Raw genomic sequence first — 22,283 nt, forward strand, 5'->3', positions numbered from 1 at the left:
GCCAATTCAGTCATCCTCTGCTGTATAACTTAGTGGCTTGAAACAACCGTCTTCACTTTTGCTTGTGAATCTGCAGCTGCGTAGGGCTTGGCAGGGACAGCTCTTCTCTCCTCTACACGGGCACCACTGGGGCTATATGATGGGATCTGGAGGATTAGGATCCGCTTTTAGGATGGCTCATTCACACAGCTGGCAAGCTGAGGCTAGATGTCAGCTGGGAGCTCAGCTGGGGCTGAGGGCCAGGAACTTTAATTTCTCCCACACAGAGTCTCACTTGAGCCCTCACAGCACAGCCTTGGAACTTGGTTCCGAAAGTAAGTAACCCCAAGAGAAGAAGGTAGAAGCACATGGCATTTCTATGACCTAGCCCCATGAGTCACACAGTTTTGCCTGAGCCATGCTCTTTTGATGGAGACAGTTACAAAGGCCTGCTCTGATTAAGAGATGGGGACACAAACTTCAACAGCGCGTGGGACAAGTGTCAAGGTCACAATGTGAGGAGAAATGCGGAATGAACCTGGCTATTGCTGGTATCTTTAGGAAACACAGGCTATCACAACAATGGAAGATTATGTGTCAGTTTATATCAAAGTTGATTTTTTGTTAATAGTGTTGGGGTTTTTTTTGTTGTTAATAGCGTTTATTGGATTTTATTAAGTAGACTTTTCCTGCAAAAAGCAACAGGTGGGGCACCTGGGTGGCTCAGTGGGTTAAAGCCTCTGCCTTCGGCTCAGGTCATGGTCCCAGGGTCCTAGGATCGAGCCCCACATTGGGCTCTCTGCTCACCGGGGAGCCTGCTTCCCTCTGTTTCTCTTTCTGCCTCTCTGCCTACTTGTGATCTCTGTCAAATAAATAAAATAAATAAAATCTTTAAAAAATAAATAAATTTTTTTTTAAAAAGCAACAGGTAAAGAGCCTGAGAACAGGGGGCCTGGGTGGCTCAGTCGGTTAAGCGCCTGCCTTCGGCTCAAGTCATGATCTCAGAGTCCTGGGATGGAGCCCTGAGTCAGGTTGCCTGCTCAGTGGAAAGCCTGCTTCTCCCTTCCTCTCTGCCTGCCACTCCCCCTGCTTGTACTCTCCCTCTTTGGGTCAAATAAATAAAATCTTTAAAAAAAAAAAAAGAGGGAGAGACTAAAAACAATAACCTGGAGCTTCTCCTCCTCTGTGATAAAATGAATTCAATGGCCTATAAGTAATTATCTTCAGGGCCTAACGATAGAGAAAAAGAGAAGAAAAGATGGTTACGTACTTCCCAGAATAAGACAGTGACAAAATGAAGGAAAGTGAGTAATTTCTCTCTGAAAATTAAAGATGTTTGAGTTGGAAGAAACTTTGGACATCACTTAGTTTATTCCCTTTATTCCAGCAACTACTAGAAAATTGAGTTCTACTCATTTATTCTTCAATGAAGTTTAGGGAAACCTCTTATTTTTAATAAAATTCTAAGTTCTAAAATGTATATGATTTTATTCATTCATTTCATTCTCTATTGTTACTGGCAGTAAAACCCCTTGAAAGTGAAAAAGCATCAAATACTTTCAGAGCTAACAAGGTAAGGGAAAGCTGAGGCACCTGCATTCTCTTTCAGAGAAGGCTTTATGGGCAGAGAGAACAACAGATTACCAAATGACTCTTAGAAAAAAGATGAATCAAATCCCTTGGGTATGTAGGAAAAAAAAAAAAAAGGAGTGACTAGAAACCAGCCAAAGCCCTGGGGATTTCACCAGCATGCTCTGCGATGCTCTTCACACACATCCTAACATACACTCCATCCTTAAGCCACAGTTCCTTTCCCACATATCAGAGCTAGAAATAGCTCCAAAGATATCTAGTCCAGTGGTTTCCAACGTTTTCAGAACCTCTTTTTAAAACTAGAAGAATTCTGTGGCCATCTATATGACTATTGTAGTTTTGTTATCTTTTTTTTTTTTTTAAGATTTTACTTATGTATTTGAGAGAAACAAAAAGAACAAGTGAGAGAGAAAGAGAGCATGGTCGGGGGGGGATGGTAGAGGGACACAAAGAAGCAGACTCTCCCGCTGAGCAGGGAGCCCGACACAGAGCTCAATCCTAGCACCCTGGGATCATGACCTGAGCTGAAGGCAGATGCTTAACCAGCTGAGCCACCTAGGGGCCCCGGTTAACTGGTTATTAAGAAAAATCAATAATGAGAGAAATACCTTGAACTCACAAACTCTTCTTACTAAATGTCATATGTCACAAGGGCATATAAGATATGTAATAGCAGGTACATGAGACATTTGATTTGGATAAAATTCTTAGGAAACACTGAAATACATGTCAGCTATTTTTTTTAAAGATTTTATTTATTTGACAGAGGGAAAGATAGCCAGAGAGGAAACACAAGCAGAGGAAGTGGGAAAAGGAGAAGCAGGCTTCCCACAGAGCAGGCACCCTGACTCGGGGCTTGATCCCAGGACCCTAGGATCATGACCCGAGGCAGACGCCTAAAGACTGAGCCACCCAGGCATGCCTACACGTCAGCTATTGATGAACATGTAAGTAAACCATATTGGAAAAGATGGAGACTGAGGAATTTTAAAGGACTTCCTTTTCTGGTATGTTAACAGTAGGATTTCTCCTACTCTGCTTACTGCTGTATTCAATAACAAATCTTTCCGTAATTCTCTTATAAATTACTAAAAGCATTCCCCTTCTTTTACTTTCATTTGTTTTAAGATTTTATTTATTTATTTGTCAGAGAGAGAGTGAGAACAAGCAGGTGGAGCAGCAGGGAGAGGGAGAAGCAAGCTCCCTCCTGGGCAATGAGGCTGATGCAGGAGCATCCCAAGACCCTGAGATCATGACCTGAGCTGAAGGCAGATGCCCAACTGACTGAGCCACCCAGCTGTCCCACATTCCCCTTCTTCTAAACTTGCATCTCAATAACTTAAAACTGGTTTCAGACAATATAGATACATATTCCTATTTATAAAACAAGTAAGAAATCTCTTACTGATGACAATTTCATTACCACCAGCTAGGAGTCACCACAATAGATAAACAACTTGCTTGTCTACTGTTAGAAAGACAGGCTAATGGTAATTGTTCTAAATCTAAAGTCTTTTTTTTTGGGGGGGGGCAACTGTCCTCTAAAAATAGGTAGATAATGCTATAGTTTGGAATTATCACAGTAATTTAAAAATTCTGGGGCGCCTGGCTAGCACAATCAGAAGACCACATAATTCTTGATCTGAGGATCGTTAAGTTCAAGCCCCATGTAGAGTGTAGATTCTACTTGAAAATAAATAAATAAACAAATAAAACTTTAAAAGTTCTGACTGCCCCTTCGCAGGTTTTTGGAAAACCATATGTGAGCACCTTCACGATGGGCTCCTCTATCCAGGAAGAATTCCCAGAATCCTGCCAAACAGGCACATATGCTTCTGAGGCCCATGGGAGTATATGGAGAGAGCTTGGGAGAAAGAAACCCACTGCAAAACAAGAATATAATGAATGATGCCTAGCTTTAGTGTGACATGTTTCCAAAACAGCTGCCACGTTTATGAAAACACAAGCATTTCTCCTTTTGTTTAGCTCATGGTGAAGATGGCCATTTCATGGTAGACTGCATCCATGAAGAGAACCCACAGCTAATTATGCAGAAGCTATGACAAATTTAGGAGCACTCAGACAAACCGGCGATGAAACAAAGTAAGGCTACAAAAAAGATGAGGCTTATGTATTAGTCAGTTCTTCTAAGAAACAGAACCAAGAGGATGTGTATGTATGTGTTTGTGTGTGTGTGTCTAGATAGACAGACAGATAATAAAGAATTGGATTACACAATTATGGAGGCCAAAAAGTCCCAAGATCTGCAGCCAACAAACTGGACACCCAGGAGAGCCCACGGTATGATTCTACTTGGGAGTACGAAAACCTACTGAGAGCTTATGGTTTAAGTTCCAGGCTAAGAGCCAGCAGGATGGAGACCCAAGAAGAGCAAGGCTTCAGCTCAAATCCAAAGCAAGAGAAGACTGATGTCCCAATTCAAGCAGTCTAGCAGGGGTAGTTAGTTCACTCTTATTCAGACTTTTTCCTCTTTTCAGGTCTTCGACTGATTAGATGAGGCCCACCCAATTGGGAAGGTTAATCTACTTTACTCAGTCTACCAGTTCAAATGTTACTCTCATCCACAAACATCCTGACACACACACACAGAATAATGTTTGACCAAATGTCTAGGCACCAGTCGAGTTGATACATAAAATTATCCATCACCCACTCTTCCCAGACAGCCAAGAAAGGGACTGAAAAAAAGTTCAAAACCTAGTGACAGATACCAGGCAGAGGAAAACTGAATTTCACTGGGCAACAACCTTTTGGCTCTTGTCTTCATAAGAGTGAACATGAGCGTGGACTAACTCTCAATCTGTGGGACAAAAGACCAGGGACAGAGCAAAGACTCTGAAGAGGAAAGCAAATGGTTGAAGATTCGGCTATTACCACAGGCACACATTACTGCCTGAAAGTCAGTTGTCCTGCAGTGCTGTTAATCAAAAGATAGCTGCTTCCAAAACACACACACACACACACACACACACACACACGCTTACTTCCCAGTGCCCCTCAGAGACCTACCCAGAAGGAGAGAAACCTTAGCCAGAGACTCATCCCTTGGGTACAAAAGAGCCAGTGTTGAAAGAAAGGAGATAGTTCCCCCCACCCCCGAAATCACAGGCTTATATAACTCAGCCCTTGTGAAGCCAGGATAGTAAGTCAAGCCGTTGGCCAGGGCTGGAGTCATCTCAAGGCTCAACTAATGCAGGATCCCCTTCCAAACTCACTCATGTGGTTGTTGGCAGGCTTTCTTCCTTGCCATGTGGCCCTCACCATTGGCTGCCTGTCTTCACAATACGGCAAGTGGCTCTCGTCTGTCCAGGGCTGTCGCACATCATGGCAGCTAGTCTTCCTTACAGCAAGTGATTTGAGAGAGAGAGGGAAAGAGTACGCCCGAGACAGGCTGAAGTCTCTGAGGACCTCATCTGGGATGTGAGGTCTCATCACTTCCACCGTTTTCCAGCCACTAAAAGGGAGTCAGAAGTCCAGCCCACACTTGAGGGGAGGAGAATTAAGCTCCATCTTTCAAAGAAAGGAGAACCAAAGAATTTGTGGACAGATCTTTAAAACCACTACAGGGACTAAAAGAATCACTGAAGAAAAAAAAGTAGCTGGATAGTTATTAAGACATCAATGATGTTTTATTCTCACTGTATTCCCCAGTCTCCAAGACAGTCCTAGCCTCAAGGGAGGTTTGTGTTTGTTTTCTGAAAATGTGAGCTCCTTGAGGAGATGACGCTGAGGGAAGGGCGGAAGAACAGTACCTTTGAGAGCAGAAAGGTAGAAACAAGAAGAAAAAAGGAGAGAAATGGGGCGCCTGCATGGCTCAGATGGTTAAGCGTCTGCCTTGGGCTCAGGTCATGATCCCCAGGTCCTGGGATTGAGCCCAGAGATGGGCTCCCAGCTCGGCAGGGAGTCTGCTTCTCTCTCTCTCTCTCTCTCTCTCTGCCTCACCCCCTGCTTGTGTTCTGTCTCTCTCTCTCTACATTAAAAAATACTTTTTAAAAAAGGAGTGAATTATCTAGTAAGAGGAAGGACTTCTTCAGGACCCACAATAAGACAGCGCCTGCAACCCCACTTCTATCAGTGCTCCAGATAAATGACAGGTCCTTGGAGAGAAATGGATGTGTGTTGTACCTAAGAAAGCTGAAACTTCTACCCTGGAATCCCCATAGCTAGCAAAAATTCGTGTGCCTAAAGTTGGCCATAACTGTTAGAGCCACCAAACCTCAAGGAACCATACTCACTCAGACAACATTCCTACCAGTCACAGCCATTATGGACTGAAAATTACCTTTCGCCCTTTGCCTGGCTCTGAGATTCTTCTACAACCCGGAAGAGGGGTGGATGCCCATTCTTAATCACTGAGACCGAATTTTTCATCAGTTTGGTGGATTGGGGGTGGGAGGGACATGGGTCCCAAGGCTGGATTTAATTTTGTATGAAGGAATTAAAATATTGTAACATTTCTTTTTTTTTTTTTTTTAAGATTTTATTTATTTATGTGACAGAGATCACAAGTAGGCAGAGAGGCAGGCAGAGAGAGAGGAAGGGAAGCAGGCTCCCTGCCCAGCAGAGAGCCGGCTGCGGGGCTCGATCCCAGGACCCTGGGATCACGAACCTGAGCCGAAGGCAGAGGCTTTAACCCACTGAGCCACCCAGGCGCCCAATATTGTAACATTTCTTGGGTACCTGATTTCGTGAAATAAAATTCATACCTACTGGAGCACCTCGGTGGCTCAGTTGGTTGAGCATCCAACTCTTGGTTTGGGCTCACGTGATGATCCCAAGGTTGTGGGATCGAGCGCCACTGGGCTCTGAGCTCAGTGCAAAGTCTGCTTGTCTCTCTTCCCTCCCCTCTGCTCCTCTCCCTGCTTATGTGCCACCCCTCCTTGAATAAATAAATAAAATCTTTAAAAAAATTCATAGCCCTACTATATAGTCAATTAAGTAACCAATTTATGGATCTCTTTTACAACTCATTAATCCTGGTAGCTTCTTTTTTTTTTTTTTTAAGATTTTATTTATTTATTTGCCAGAGAGAGAGAGAGAGAGAGAGAGAAATTGGGCACAAGAACAGGAACGACAGGCTGAGGGAGAGGCAGGCTCCCCACTGAGCAAGGAGCCTGACGAGGAACTGGATCCCAGGTCTCTGAGATCATGACCTGAGCCAAAGGCGAATGCTGAACCAACCGAGGCACCCAACCGTCTCTGCTCTTGGTAGTTTCAAAGAAAGTTCTAAATAGATTGCTCCATCAAAACATTAAGGTTTTGGGGGCACCTGCGTGGCTCAGTCGGTTAAGCAGCTGCCTCTGATTTAGGTGGCGATCTCAGGGTCCTGGGATTGAGCCCCGCATTGGGCTCCTGGCTCAGGGGAGAGCCTGCTTCCCCCCCTCCCTCTGCCTGACACTCTGCCTACTTATGTTCTCTCTCTCTCTGTCAAATAAATAAATAAAATAAAAATTGTATTACCCACAATTTTTTCCAGGCTCTGCTCTTCTAGAGAACATCTAGAACATTCAGCAGTTGGTGTTTAGCTGGGGGTGGTGCTTCTGCTGGGGATTCCCATCCCCGCCCCCCCAACTCAGAAAAATCCTGGCCTTGTGGGAAAGCCATCCAGTTAGGTTAGGAATCCACAATTTCCATAAAAGAGAAAACATCAATTCAACCACCTGGTCACTTGATCTCTCAATAGATTCAGCCATACTCAGCATTACAGATTACCCATATTTCAGGATCTTAACCTAGAATATAACTCCCAACTGTGTGCTACTCCACTTTCATCACAAACCTAAATTAAAAAATTACATTTATGAAGGATTATTGAAACACATAATATATAATCCATTCCTCTAGATTTGCTGCTTTCAAACTACTTTTAGGGTGTGTAGTCCCTTCTTTCAAATAGTCTCTCAGGATATGAAAACATAGTTAGAAGAATGATGCCAGAAGAAACAGGTCTCTTTGGAGAATGGTCAATCCTAGGTCAGAGGAGGAAACTACAAGATGGGCCTAGAATACCTTGTCTAAGCAGAAAACAAGAAAGCTAGCAAAGTTCCCTGGAGTTGTGTCAAAAAGACCCAGGAGCCAATTTAAAGAGGCTTCCATTGGGCAAAGCTAGGTCAATGTGAACATCAATAAGAAAAATAACCATAATGGACAGAAATGAATCAAATACGTTTAAATCCATGACTTGATAATACTTTTATAAAACAAAAAAGAAAGAAAGCAAGCAAGCTGCCTTGGAGTACACTAGAAAACCAACTCATACCGAAATATGGTAAGGAAAAAAAAAGTGGGGGACAAAGAAGCATTTATTCTGTTTTTCCTTTTACACACCACACTTAAGGAAAATCAAGTAAATCAATGAATGGAAGGAGAACAGATCAGTTGCCAGGGAGCAGGGATGCAAGGAGGAGGTGACTGCAACAGAATTACACAAGAGAGTTTTTTGAGGTAACTGCAATGTTTTGTACCCTGAATACAGTGGTGGTCACATGAATCTACACGTGTTCAAAGTTCATGGAACTGCACACATAAAAAAACAATTTCACTCTATGTTAATTGCAAAAATTTAAAAAAGTAAATGTTCGAGTCAACAGGGAAACTTCTCTTTATGTAAGTATTCTAGCTAATAACAAAGAAATGAGAGAACCAGAACGTCACCATCTATAACCCCAAATAAAATTATAAACATGGACACTGATTACTATGGGTTCCTAACATCAAAAAAATGAGAATATTTGATGGAAGTACACGCCATTCCTATGAAGTATTCCCTCCAAAAAAATAAATAAAATAGGTCTTCAATCATCAAATATCTAGAACTAGCTGTAACTACTATTTTATAAGACACATAAGGAATAGAGAAATATGCTAAATGATACCATGGGGATGGAGAGAATCAGCAAAATCCAGACTGTGGAAAGACTGTTCATTGGCTGTCAAGTTGTCAGTGGGGACAGAAGGGAATTTGGGGGAATGATGGAACTGTTAGAGACCATGACTGTAGTAGTAAGTAAACAACTCCATGTATTTGTCAAAATCCATATGCTAAAATAGGTAAATTTTATTATACATAAAACATACTTCAACTTTTTCAGAAATTAAAAATTCAGACTGTGGGAAACTCTTTTTAAAAATATTTTATTTATTTATTTGTCAGAGAAAGAGAGGGAGAGAGAGCACATGCAGGGGGAGTGGCAGGTAGAGGCAAAGGGAGAAGCATGCTCCCTGCCGAGCAAGGAGCCTAATGCAGGACTTGATCCCAGGACCGTGGGAGCATGCATGACCTGAGCCAAAGGAGACGCTTAACTGACTGTGCCACCCAAGCATCATAGACTGTGGGGACACTCTTAGTAAGAAACATACTTCCTTCAACAAATAAACAGTATGGGGAAAACTACAGACTTAAAAGAACTTGAGATCTACTCAACATACTGCAAGCTATGAACCTGACCTGGATCCTGATTTGAACAGACACTGTACTTTGACTTATTTTTTTAAAAGATCTTTTGCGAAAGGAGAGAGGAGAGAATCTCAAGCCAACTCCCCACTGAGCCAGAGCCTAACATGGGGCTCAATCTCATGACCCTGCGATCACCACCCAAATCAAAATGAAGAGTGGGATGCTTAAATGACTGAGCCACCCACACAGCCCAGAGAGACAGACATTTTATTTTTACTTTTTTAAAATATTTTTTTAATTTATTTGACAGAGAGAGAGATCACAAGTAGGCAGAGAGGCAGGCAGAGGGGTAGGGGGAAGCAAGCTCTCTGCTGGGCAGAGAGCCCGAGGCGGAGCTTGATCCCAGGACCCTGAGATCATGACCTGAGCTGAAGGCAGAGGCTTAACCCACTGAGCCACCCAGGAACCCCCAGACAGACATTTTAAAAAAATGATTAGCCAGATGTAGAAATCTGAACACTGACAAGACAGATATTTGATGATACTAGGGAAACACTAAGTTATTGTTGATGGTACTGTGGTAATGTGTTTTAAAAGAGTCCTTATCTTTCAACGACGCATACTACCATAATTAAAGATGAATACCATGTGTGGCATATGCTTCAGGTCAAGTAGGAGGATATATAAACAAAACAGGATTCAATTGATAATTATTGAAGCTGGATGAACAATTTAAGTTCACTGTAGCATTCTAATTTTGTATTTGAAATTTTCCACATTAAAAATACACATACAGACATCTACGCATACGGACATACAGACATAAAAGTCAGTGTGGAGCCTTGGAAGCTGGCCTGTTTAACTTCCTTCTGCCTACTCCCACCCTCCCGGAAGCCCTTGAATTAGTCCCAGTGAATCTTTGGGCTCATTTTTTTTTTTTTAAGATTTTTATTTATTTATTTGACAGAGAGAGATCACAAGTAGACGGAGAGGAAGGCAGAGAGAGAGAGAGAGGGAAGCAGGCTTCTTGCCGAGCAGAGAGCCCGATGTGGGACTCGATCCCAGGACCCTGAGATCATGACCTGAGCCGAAGGCAGCGGCTTAACCCACTGAGCCACCCAGGCGCCCCTCTTTGGGCTCATTTTTTAACACCCTTAAAAAATCACTTCTTGAGGCAGTCTAGGTTTTATCTTGAGCAAAATATTACCATGAAAATGCTTCCCATGTTGACCATATTATCCTGGGCCCTGTAAAATCTGTTTTTGCAGAACTGAATTTTGATATGTCCTAGGTTTTCACTGACACATGCTGTAAGAAACAGCTTTACCAAAACCACTGCATTTCTGTCGGGACGTTAGTAAGGCAAACAGTGTCATACACAAACTCTCTAAGCAGAGGATGTTCCTGTGTTTCAGTGTAAATTGGAAAATGTTCACCTGGTTTTCAATACAACTAACTCAAGAATCGGTTCCTCACCAAAGAGTATGGAGATCTATCTCCCAGAGATAATTACTTGTTTGATGACTACATACAGAAAGACTGCAATGGACAGATAATACTGCAAAGACAGAAGATGCAAAAAACAGAAAGTAGTCTGGTCTATTTCCACACCAAATTTTTTAAATTATTTTTTTATTAATTATTTTTATTAACATATAATGTATTATTTGCCCCAGGGGTACAGGTCTGTGAATCGTCAGGCTTACACATTTCACAGCACTCACCATATCATATACCCTCCCCAGTGTACACCAAGCTATTAAAATGCTCTGTTCTTCTTCACATTCCACTCAAGATGGTCTCCCTCAGTTACCTAATTCATTTGCATAACTTGGATAACTTGGGTAACAATTTACTGTATCTAAAGCCCTACTCCCTTCTCAGCTCCAGATCCATATTTCCACCTGCCTGGTGAGAGATGGGGAACTCTGAAGCACTTTACACTCCATATAGTCAAAATAAACTCATAATCTTACCCTTCCAAATTTGCTCCTCTCTCTGCTTGATTAAAAGCGTTGCCATCCAACCTATTATTCAAGCTAAAATTACTGTGAAGAAAAGGAAAAGGCAAGCCACAGATTGGAGGAAAATACCTGCAAAACATTTGTTTCCAGAATAAAGAAACCTTATAACTATATACATAGACAAATAACTGATAAAAAATGGACAAAAGATATGAAAAGAAAACCCACAAAAGAAGTTTTATGAGTGGCAAATAATTACATTAAAAGATGCTCAACAAGATCGATCACTATGGAAAGGGAAATTAAAAACAGAAGGATATATATCACTATTCACCCCCAGAATGGCAAACAATGGTGATGGTTTCAAGGGTATACACGTGTGTCAAAACTTATCAAATTGTGCCCGTCAAGTATGTGTGGCTTACTGCATGCCATTATACCTTGATAAAGCTTTTTATTTTTTTTATTTTTATTTTTTTTAAAGATTTTATTTATTTATTTGACAGACAGAGATCACAAGTAAGCAGAGAGGCAGGCAGAGAGAGAGAGAGGGGGAAGCAGGCTCCCTGCTGAGCAGAGAGCCCGATATGGGACTCCATCCCAGGACCCTGAGATCATGACCTGAGCCGAAGGCAGAGGCTTAACTCACTGAGCCACCCAGGCGCCCCGATAAAGCTTTTTAAAAGAAAAAGAATGGCAATACCAAATACTGGCAAGGATAGGAAGCATGTGGAATCCCAAACATTGCTGGCAGGCATGCAAAATGGTACAGCCACTTTGGAGAACAGTCTGGCAATTTCTTAAAGAGTTAAGCATACACTTACCATAAGACCCAGCAAGTCCACTCATAGGCATCTATCTACTCAAGAGAAATGAAAACATATCTGCCCAAAGACTTAACTCAAATGTTCATTAACAGATGCACTCATACTAGCCAAAAACCAGAAACAAGCCAATGTCTGTCAACTGGCGAATGCATAAACAAATTATGGTAAAAATCATACAATGTAAAAACATACATACACTAGTCCTCAGCAATAAGAAATTAACTACAGTTACAAATAAGAACATGGATGAATCTCAACAGCTTTATGCCAAGGAAGAAGCAAGACACCAAGGACTATCTAATGAATGATTTACTTATATGAGATTCTAGAAAAACAGAACTATAAGTAATAGGATAAAAAGACCAGTGGTTTCCAGAATCATGGCTACAAGGCAACAGGAGCAAATGTGGGGGTGGGGAGGATAGTAATGCCGATGTTCAAGATCATAATTACAGTGGGTGGCTACACAACTGGATACATTTGTCAAAATTCATCAAAATTGCATACTTAAGGGGCGCCTGGGTGGCTCAGTGGGTTAAGCCGCTGCCTTCAGCTCAGGTCATGATCTCGGAGTCCTGGGATCGAGCCCCGCATCCGAGCCCCGCATCCGGCTCTCTGCTCAGCAGGGAGCCTGCTTCCTCCTCTCTTTCTGCCTGCCTCTCTGCCTGCTTGTGATCTCTCTGTCAAATAAATAAATAAAATCTTTAAAAAAAAAATTGCATACTTAAAATTAGTGCACTTTTTTTGCACTAATAATAACCTCAATCAACGTGTTTTTTAAAAGACTAGAAGGATTAAAAAAAAAAGACTAGAAGGAAAGACAAAATAAGAATATTTAAACTAATGACAGTCACAGGTATCATTTATTAAGTATTTAATGCATGTCAGGTGACTGTTATCATGTACTTTACATTCATCACTTCAATGAATCTATTTTTTTTTTAAGATTTTATTTATTTATTTGACAGAGATCATAAGTAGGCAGAGAGGCAGGCAGAGAAAGAGGGGGAAGCAGGCTCCCCGCTGAGCAGAGTGCCCAATGCGGGGCTCAATCCCAGGACCCTGGGATCATGACCTGAGCCCAAGGCAGAGGCTTTAACCCACTGAGCCACCCAGGTGCCCCAATGAATCTATTTTTTAAATAGACAAAAGTCCCTGCACTCCCACAATTTATATGCTAGTAGAAGAGGGAATAATCCTCCAAGGAAGTACTGTCAACACCTGCTTTTTCAAAAGGGCAAACAGGTTCAGAGATTGAATCCGTACTTTGTTCTGGAGCCCAAAGGCAGTATTTGGAAGAGCTGGGATTTGACTGTAGTCCAGGATTTCTCGACTTCGCATCATGGACAATTTGAGCTGAATAGTTCTTCCATGTGAGAGGCCACTCTAAAGGGAACACTGTAGGGTGTTCAGCAGCATTTCTGGCCTCACCCATTAGATGCCCCTACTTGTAACAACCAAGAGTATCTCCAGAGGTTGCCAAATGCCCCCCAGGAGGCAAAACTGCCTCTTTTTGAGAACCACTTGCCCCTTTTTGAGAACCACTGCTTAATCTCTAAAAACTGGACAGCACAGCCCAAACTATTAAAAACACCTTTCTTTCCATACCTGATACTGACCTGGTTCAGGTCCTGAATTCAGCTCACTAAGACCTCATCATTAGTCCGTCCATCCAAGGTCTACTCTGTCATTTCAATGACCGCACTACCACCAAAGTAACCTCCCAAAAACCTCCAGGGCCTGGATGAGATGTCTGTGCAAAGCACCCTCACCACCAGTATCCAGAATTACTATAAATCCTTCGTATACATACAAAGTCATTACATTGCCTACTGTTTGGGTCTGCCTTCTCCACTACATGAGTTTTACCCCAGCAAGGGCCAAATCTCACTCGTGTCTATATGCCTGGTACCCAGGACTAGAGAGCATTTAAATGGTTTTAGAATTCAAATGTAATTCAGACAAATTGCATATACCATCAAAATGCTTAGATCTCTTGGCTCTAAACGCATCACTAAAAAAAGCCCCCAAATCATACGGTAAGGCTTTAATCAGCGTGAATCCTATCCAAGCAAATGGGTCTTGTTCCTGACAGGATCTGAGAGGATGCTCAAACTCACAATCCAAACATTATAAGCAGACATGTTGAAGTCTTCAGAATTTCCAAAACCACACAGAGATCAAATTTCCTAATCTTAAAACTCCTTTTAGTCTAGTACACCTTATCAGGGTCCTTAAATAGTGCCACAGTATTTTGGAGCATTAAAGCCCCAACATACATGAACTCCCTCTTGTTACCAACTCATTTATTGGTTCACTGTGGTTTTACTGAGCACCCCCTCAGTGCCAGGGGTACAAAGATGGACTAAGATAAAGAAATAAAAGTTTTAGTGAGGAAAAAAATACAGGAGGAATTAACAAGAGTAGGGTATAAAATGCTTATCTCAAATTCTCTTAGTTCTTCTTAAACATGATTATAGTTTGGTGTGTACTAGGAATGCTCTCAAAAGATAATGGGGGGAGGGGGAGTGCTCGGCGAGAAATGAGTGCAGGGTTGGGGAATGCTGGGTTTAGTAGGTGATGGGGATTAAGGAGTCCCCTTGGGATGAGCACCGGGTACTGTATGTAAGTACTGAATCACTAAATTCTATCCCTGGAACTAATATTACACTATATGTTAACTAAGTGGAATTTAAATTAAAACGTAAGGAAAAAAATAATTCAGCCACTAACTAATGTCTATCAAAAAAAAATGACTTAACAGCAACTACCATAAAATAAAAACGATACTTCTGGCAACTGTTTTCCCAACTGTAATAGGATATATAGGGTAACAGTCAACAACTCTACACAGCCGGCCAACTCAAAGGGATGCTTAAGACCAAATTCAACAATTTGAAGCGTTCATCAGGTCATTCCATTTGATACTGAGAATTTTTATGGCCACAGTATGCAACTGATAATAAAACTATAAAAAATTTTTGGCTATGATCATTACATCCCTTCTTTACAATCCATCTTTAGGGCCTTAACTAGTCATTTTGTTTTCTATTTTTAGAGCAATTCAAGAACTGTTTTCTGAGGAAAATCATGGTCTTGCACACAGAACCTCTCCAGAGATGTATGTTGGCTGTCTGCTCAGGTTCAAATCCTGACTTGATCAGGGTCTGACCTAATCAGACAGGCAAAATACATGCTCTCATGATTCTTGACTAAGAATAGAAGCCTAAATCACTGCTGGCTGATGCTTACGAAAATGTGGTTACAGGAAATTATATTCAGGAAGCCCAAGCTGGGGGCTCCCAGAGGCAGCAATTCTGGACTCTTAAAGTGTCAAAACACCCAAAGGAAGGAAAGAGCCTCCATGAGGGACCTATTGTTAAAGGAGCATCCCAAGGGGCACCTGGGTGGCTCAGTGGGTTAAGCCTCTGCCTTCAGCTCAGGTCATGATCCCAGGGTCCTGGGATCGAGTCCGCATCAGGTTCGCTGCTCAGCAGGGAGCCTGCTTCCCCCTCTTTCTCTGCCTGCCTCTCTGCCTACTTATGCTCTCTCTCTGTGTCAAATAAATAAAATCTTTATTAAAAAAAAAAAAGGAGTATCCCGAGAATTGAGAGTGAAGGATAATTTAATCTTTCTTACAATATGTTCTCTCATACAGCTCTCAAACTTGTTAGTCGCAGGAGCCCCTTTACAACTCTTAAAAACTATCTTTGTGAGTATACCCATCAATATTTACATTAGATTGTAAAAGAAAAATTTTAAACACAGTAATACAGAAGCACAAATTCCATTAGCCCTCAGAGCAGAAGTGAAATTACTCTTAACTGTAGCCTCAGACAACTCCATGGTGAATCAAAGTGAGTAATAGCAAAAAAGGCAAGTAAAGTCTCAGTATTATTTTTTTTTTTTAAAGATTTTATTTATTTATTTGACAGAGAGAAATCACAAGTAGGCAGAGAGGCAGGCAGAGAGAGAGGAGGAAGCAGGCTCCCTGCCAAGCAGAAAGCCCGATGCGGGGCTTGAACCCAGGACCTGGGATCATGACCTGAGCCGAAGGCAGTGGCTTAACCCACTGAGCCACCCAGGCGCCCCAAGTCTCAGTATTATTAAGAAAATAGTTTCAGGGGCACCTGGCTAGCTCAGTGAGAAGAGCATGTGACTCTTAATTTTGGGATTGTAAATTCGAGCCTCACGCTGGGTGGAGAGATTACTTAAAAAACAACAACAACAACAAAAACTTAAAAAAAAATATTTGGGGCGCCTGGGTGGCTTCCTCCTTCCTCCTCTCTCTCTCTCTCTCTGCCTGCCTCTCTGCCTAATTGGTGATCTCTGTCAAATAAATAAACAAAATCTTTAAAAAATATATTTTTTTTATTTTTTTAAGTTTTATTTATTTATTTGACAGAAAGAAACACAGCAACAGAGGGAACACAAGCAGGGAGAGTAGGAGAGGGAGAAGCAGGCTTCCTGCTGAGCAGGGAGCCCGATGCGGGGCTCGATCCCAGGACCCTTGGATCATGACCTGAGCCGAAGGCAGACGCTTAACGGCTGAGCCACCCAGATGCTCCCCCAAAATTTTTTAATAAAAAAAATAAATATTCATTGAGAAGTATTTAAGGACACATTCATTCGATAATTCAAGCAACTGTTTTCTACATGTCAGGCACCAGTCTAGATGCTGGGAATAAACAACCCTGCAACTTGTCATCCTTGTTATCTCTGAACCAAGCCAAGCCGCCAGTGAGCTGTATACTTATACACTAATCTGGGTCTTTGGACAATGTTCACTGGCATTACATGAACCTGGATTGAGAAGAATTATAAGAAGAAATCTTTAAAAACTCACTACTATGTTTATTACTGGGATTGTCCCCCTCACAAAACCACAGGGTCCCCACCATGAAGACCAGTGATAAAAATGTTCACAGATCTAATGATCAAGAGGGCACCTAGGTCGCTCCATCAGTTAAGCATCTGCCTTTAGCTCAGGTCATGATCTCAGGGTCTTGGGATGGAGACCCTGCTAAGCAGAGAGCCTGTTTCTCCCTCTCCCCCTGACTGCCACTCCCTCTGCTAGGGTGTGTGCTCTCTCTCTGTCAAATAAAATCTTTTTTTTTTTTTTAAAGATTTTATTTATTTATTTGTCAGAGAGAGAGAGGGAGAGAGAGCGAGCACAGGCAGACAGAATGGCAGGCAGAGGCAGAGGGAGAAGCAGGCTCCCTGCCGAGCAAGGAGCCCGATGCGGGACTCGATCCCAGGACGCTGGGATCATGACCTGAGCCGAAGGCAGCTGCTTAACCAACTGAGCCACCCAGGTGTCCCTGTCAAATAAAATCTTTAAAAAAAAAAAAAAGAGAGTGAGAGATCTAACAATCAAAAAAAGTTGTACTTCTCTTAAACAACATGCATTTGGAGGCACCTGGGTGGCCCAGTCAGTAAAGCATATGCCTTCAGCTCAGGTCACAATCTCAGGGTCCTGGGATAGAGACCCACATGGGCCTCCCTGCTGAGTATGCAGGGAGCCTGTTTCTTCCTCTGCCCACCTCCCACCCCTGCTCCTGCTCTCTCCCTCCCTCTCTCAAATAAATAAAATATTAAAATACACACACACACACACACACACATACACACACACACACACGTGTTTGATTTTATAAACACCATGAATCTGGAAGTTGAGCTTTATTTTCTTCTTTGCTTTGAGAAAACTCAGAGCCAAAAATGGAACCCATCTTTAGTAACTATACAGCGTTTTCTAGTCTATATACTAACTTTGCCACAGGTTGTTTATTATTATTATTATTACTATTATTATTATTTTAAGATCTTATTTATTTATTTGACAGAGAGAGACACAGTGAGAGAGGGAACACATGCAGGGGGAGTAGGAGAGAGAGAAGCAAGCTTCCTGCCAAGCAGGGAGCCCGATAAGGGGCTCAATCCCAGGACCCTCAGATCATGGTCCGAGCCGAAGGCAGATGCTTAACGATTGAGCCACCCAGGCACTCCTGGTTTATTATTCTTTTCTCATTTCTTCTTTGCCTTAATACCTTATTTTTAATCCTTTAGCCTGTATACATTTAAAAAAGAGGCGAGAAATAAACAGAATTTGATGGCTGCTTTTTTAACATAAAATTGAGTGTGTACTTTCTATGTGTCAGGCACTATATATACTAAGCACTTCACAACCCTCTAAGGGTTGGACTTCTTTTTTTAAATTATTCTTTTTAAAATTCTTTTAAAAGATTTTATTTATTTATTTGAGAGAGAAAGAGAGAGAGCATAAGCGGGGGGAGTGGCAGAGGGAAAAGGAGAAGCGGGCTCCCACCAAGCAGGGAGACTGGCTTGTTTTTATATATATTTTTTTAAGTAAGCACTATACCCAACATGGGGCTTGAACTCACACCTCTGAGATCAAGAGTTGCCTGCTCTACCAACTAAGCCAGCTGGGTGTCCCAGGGTTGAACTCTTATTATTTCTGCATACAGCTGAGGGAACTGAGGCTCAGGGAGGTTTATTAACTCACATATGATCTCACAACTTGTCTGTGACAGCGTTAGGATTCCAGTGCAGCCCAACCATTATACCTAGGCATATATACAAGTTAACCCAGGAGCAGATAAGGTGAAGGAGAGGGTGGGGAAGTCCGCACACACGATGTGACATTTAAGCTAAGAGTCTTAAAGGAGGGAGCTTGCCAAGGAACAAGGAGAAAGTAGTTGAGAGAGAAAGAGAAATCATGTGCAGAAACCCAAAGCAAAGAAAGAACATAAGTTCTGAGAACAGCAAACAGAACACAAAGTTACATTCAGCAATTTACTCATCGTACAGGATTCACCAGACAGTTAAGTCATTTAATATTAGACATTTGAGAGGTCCATTATTGAGAATTTCCATGGCCACAGTATTAAACTGTCGCTGGGAAGACAGGCAGAAGTGAAATAAAGGCAGTCTCTTTTGGGGGGGTGAGGGGAGGCAAAAAAGAGAGGGGGGACAGAGGGAGAAGGAGAGTGAGAATTCCAAGCAAGTGCCGTGCTCAGCACAGAGCCCGACATACAGGCTCAATCCCATGACCCTGAGATGATGACACAAGCTAAAATCAAGAGTTGGATGCTCAACCAACTGGGCCACCTAGATGCCCCAAAGGCAGTCTCTTTGTATCATTAGGCTAAAAAGTTTGAATTACGTTCAATAAGCAATGGGGAACCATACAAGGATTGAAGCAGAAGAATTACAAGATCAAACTTGCACAGCATGATGAGTGAATTACAGATTTGAGGTAGAGAATGCAGTCGGGAGGCCACAGCAAGAGAGGGGGAGTGGGGTAATGAGAGTTAAAATCTGTCCAAAAAAAACATGTAATGTAAGCCATATGTATTATTTTTAATTTTTGAATAACCATGTTAGAAAAGTAAAAAGAAAAAAAAGTGAAAATAATCTTAGTAATACTTTTAATTTAATATATCTAAAATACGATTTCTTGGGCGCCTGGGTGGCTCAGTGGGTTAAGCCGCTGCCTTCGGCTCAGGTCATGATCTCAGGGTCCTGGGATCGAGGCCCGCATCGGGCTCTCTGCTCAGCAGGGAGCCTGCTTCCCTCTCTCTCTCTCTCTGCCTGCCTCTCCGTCTGCTTGTGATCTCTCTCTGTCAAATAAATAAATAAAATCTTTAAAAAAAAATAAAATACGATTTCTTCATATCATCAATACAAAAACTAGTAATAAGAAATTTTACATTCATTTTTTTCATACTAATTGGAAATCTGATCTGTATTTTTACTTAGAATACATCTTGTTTTGGACATTAAATTTTCACTGGGAATACTTGATGTGTATATAAATTTCATAAAACTTGTGGATGAAAAAGTAGATTCACATACCCAAATTTTTCCAAACATACTTGGACATTTTCCAGTCAGTCAAATACCAGTCTTAGAACTTAATTAATTACAATTAATATAATTCAAAATTCAGTTCCTCAGCCAGGCCAGCCACATTTCAAGTGCTTTATGGCCATATATGGCTACCATATTGAACAGTACAGACCCAGAATGACAAAGGACCTTTGGCTGGTACCACTTCTGTCATCAGCATTTCATATCTACTTACTGTTGAGGTATTCTGCATGCTAACGTCAGTAACTTGCCAAGTATTAACTGAGACAGTAGCCCTACTGGTCACATCCTCACTACTGTAACTTACTTTCTTTCTAGACCACTGCCTACCTCTGTGCAAAAGAAACCTTCTCATAATTGCTACATAGTATCTGACATGTGAAATGCACACAAAGATGTTTGTGGGATAGACAGATGCTCTTCTTCATCACTCAAGCAGTAATTCACTTGTTTGCAGACTAAGTACACTCTCTGTTTCTATTTCCCTATGCTCTGATTTTTTATTAGACTCTATGTTCTAAGTATGATGATAAAAGAAAAAGCAGTAAGGAAATCTATTTTCAATTGTATTTTTATTAGAGGCATTACAGTATAATGGTTAAGAGCCCAAGCTCTGGACTCAGATTGCCTGGATTTAGATGTGGGCTCCATTATTTATTAGATGAGTGATCTTGGCCTCTCTGTGCCTCAGTTTCCTCTTCTGCAGAATTGTAACAGTACATACTTCCTTGGGGTGTTTCGAGATTGCAGAAGATGATACATATAAAGCACTTGCACATGGTACTCGGCACACAGGAAACATTCAGTAAGCATTCGTTTTTAAATGTATTTTAATTATTTTTGAAAGCAAGCTCTATGCCCAATGTAGGGCTCAAACTCACCACCCTGAGATCAAGAGTCGCACACTCTACCAAGGAAGCCAACCAGGTGCCCCCAAATTAGTTTTGTTTTGTTTCTAAGATCTTATTTTTAAGTAATCTCCGCACCCAACCTGGGGCTCGAACTCACAACCCTGAGATCAAGAGAGTCTCATGTTGCACCAACTGAGTCACCCAGGCGCCGCCGCCCCCCCCCCCGGGCCAAATACTAGCTTTTTAAAACAAAATTGGTGAAGAAGTTGAAATTATAGCTAACGTAAGAAACTAGGATTTCTCAATTACCCACGTCTCTTTCCCATATGATCTTACACACACACACACACACACACACACACACACACACACACACAGTACAGGTATTACTTTGAACTCCTCAAATGAAAAATCTTGCTTGTAGTTATATTCATTACAAAAGAAGCTAAATAAAAAAACTTCATCTACTAACAGTATATAACTATATATACGGCAGTACGGCATAGGTGTAGCCAAGCAAATGGAAAAACACGAAGCAAAACAGAAAGGCATTTGACTTACCTGCTTTTCCGTTTTCGAGGTGGTTTCTCCACTGTGCCAGTCAGTCTACAAACCAAACAAATAAGATGATAACTAAAAGTAACATACAAGAACACATCTCCTGGTCCTACTGTGCCAGTCGAAAACTCAGTGTACCACCCTCTAGGACCACAGGCTCGCTAAGCTCATACCTGACCTTACAAACGCCTGATGCTCTGTTTCCCCTATTTACCAAGACCATGCAATCCTGGGACTCACGGTTCCCCCAATGTCTGCTCTGCCCAAACCCTGCTCTCCCTGCTAGTCCCTCACTCCATCCTCAGCTCCTATTCGTCACAGCCCCGCTCCCCAAAACCACCCACCTCCACCTACTCATTGTCTGCCTCGTCACCCCCGCAAGCCCCTCCGACCTCCCCTTTCCCGAGCCCACCCCCTCCCGAGCGTGCACTGCCCCTCCGAGCCCCGCCCCTCCAGGCCCCGCGCCCCCCGCATTCCACCGCCCGTCCACGGGGCGCGCTCGCCCTGCCCCTCCTGGCCCGGCGCCCCCAGCCTCACCCCTCGGAGTCCCTTCCCTCACACGCCCCTCTCCTCCGGCCTCGAGGATGCGATCGCCGCCCAGCCCACTCCCGCGTCCCTGGACGCCCCCCGAGGCCCCCCCCACAAGCCTGAACCCCCCGCCCCTCCCGTCTCGGAGCCCCGAATGCTTCACGGCCCCTGGGCCCGCTCCCGCGCCCCCACCCCATTCCCAACCCCGACCTCGACCCAGCTCCCGCCCCACCTGGGGGCCAGGCGACTCCGCGGCTGCTGGGGCTGCCGGGCTCCTCTGACCATCCGGCTCCTGCTCCGCCGCGGGAGCTGCTCCGGCGGCCGCAGGGCTCGCTCGGGAAGCTGAGGCGGCGGAGGCTGGAGTAGGCAGAGAGGCGGGAGGAGGGCCTCGCGCCTCTGCCTGGCATGCCGCGGGGCCCGCCTCCACCGCGCCTCTCCCCGACTCCCATTGGCTAGAGCTGTAGTGTGGCCGAAAGCCTAGCAGTCGATTGGACGCGCAGGCCGTCACATCCCGCCACCTAGGTTTGGTTGAGACTGCAGGTGGCGGCGGAGGTGCCTTAGAGATTGCTAGTAGGGCAGGGGAGACCCAAGCGCCACCGTGCGCTGGAAAGTAGAAACTGCATCTCAGGCGCCAGACACCTGCCGGCAGGTTCTTCTGGCTCTGCGTCCTGCA

At 43.0% G+C, this 22,283-nt stretch overlaps 1 protein-coding gene across 2 annotated transcripts in view; it reads right to left on the reverse strand.

Annotated features, from left to right (window-relative positions):
• SCAI (suppressor of cancer cell invasion) overlaps window positions 1-21,999 on the reverse strand; it is a 140,268-nt gene extending 118,269 nt beyond the window's left edge. Inside the window, exons 1-2 of one of the 2 annotated variants that reach the window (XM_047700358.1) lie at window positions 21,843-21,999; window positions 21,086-21,130 (exon numbers count right to left, since the gene is read on the reverse strand). In XM_047700358.1, coding sequence (XP_047556314.1) covers window positions 21,086-21,130; window positions 21,843-21,895 — 98 coding nt within the window. In that variant the 5' untranslated portion in view covers window positions 21,896-21,999. The remainder of the gene's footprint in view (window positions 1-21,085; window positions 21,131-21,842) is intronic. The other variant, XM_047700361.1, reaches the window with a different exon arrangement.
• Window positions 22,000-22,283: the final 284 nt, after the last annotated feature.

Source organism: Lutra lutra, chromosome 13 (assembly GCF_902655055.1).
Source record: "Lutra lutra chromosome 13, mLutLut1.2, whole genome shotgun sequence".
NCBI lineage: Eukaryota > Metazoa > Chordata > Mammalia > Carnivora > Mustelidae > Lutra > Lutra lutra.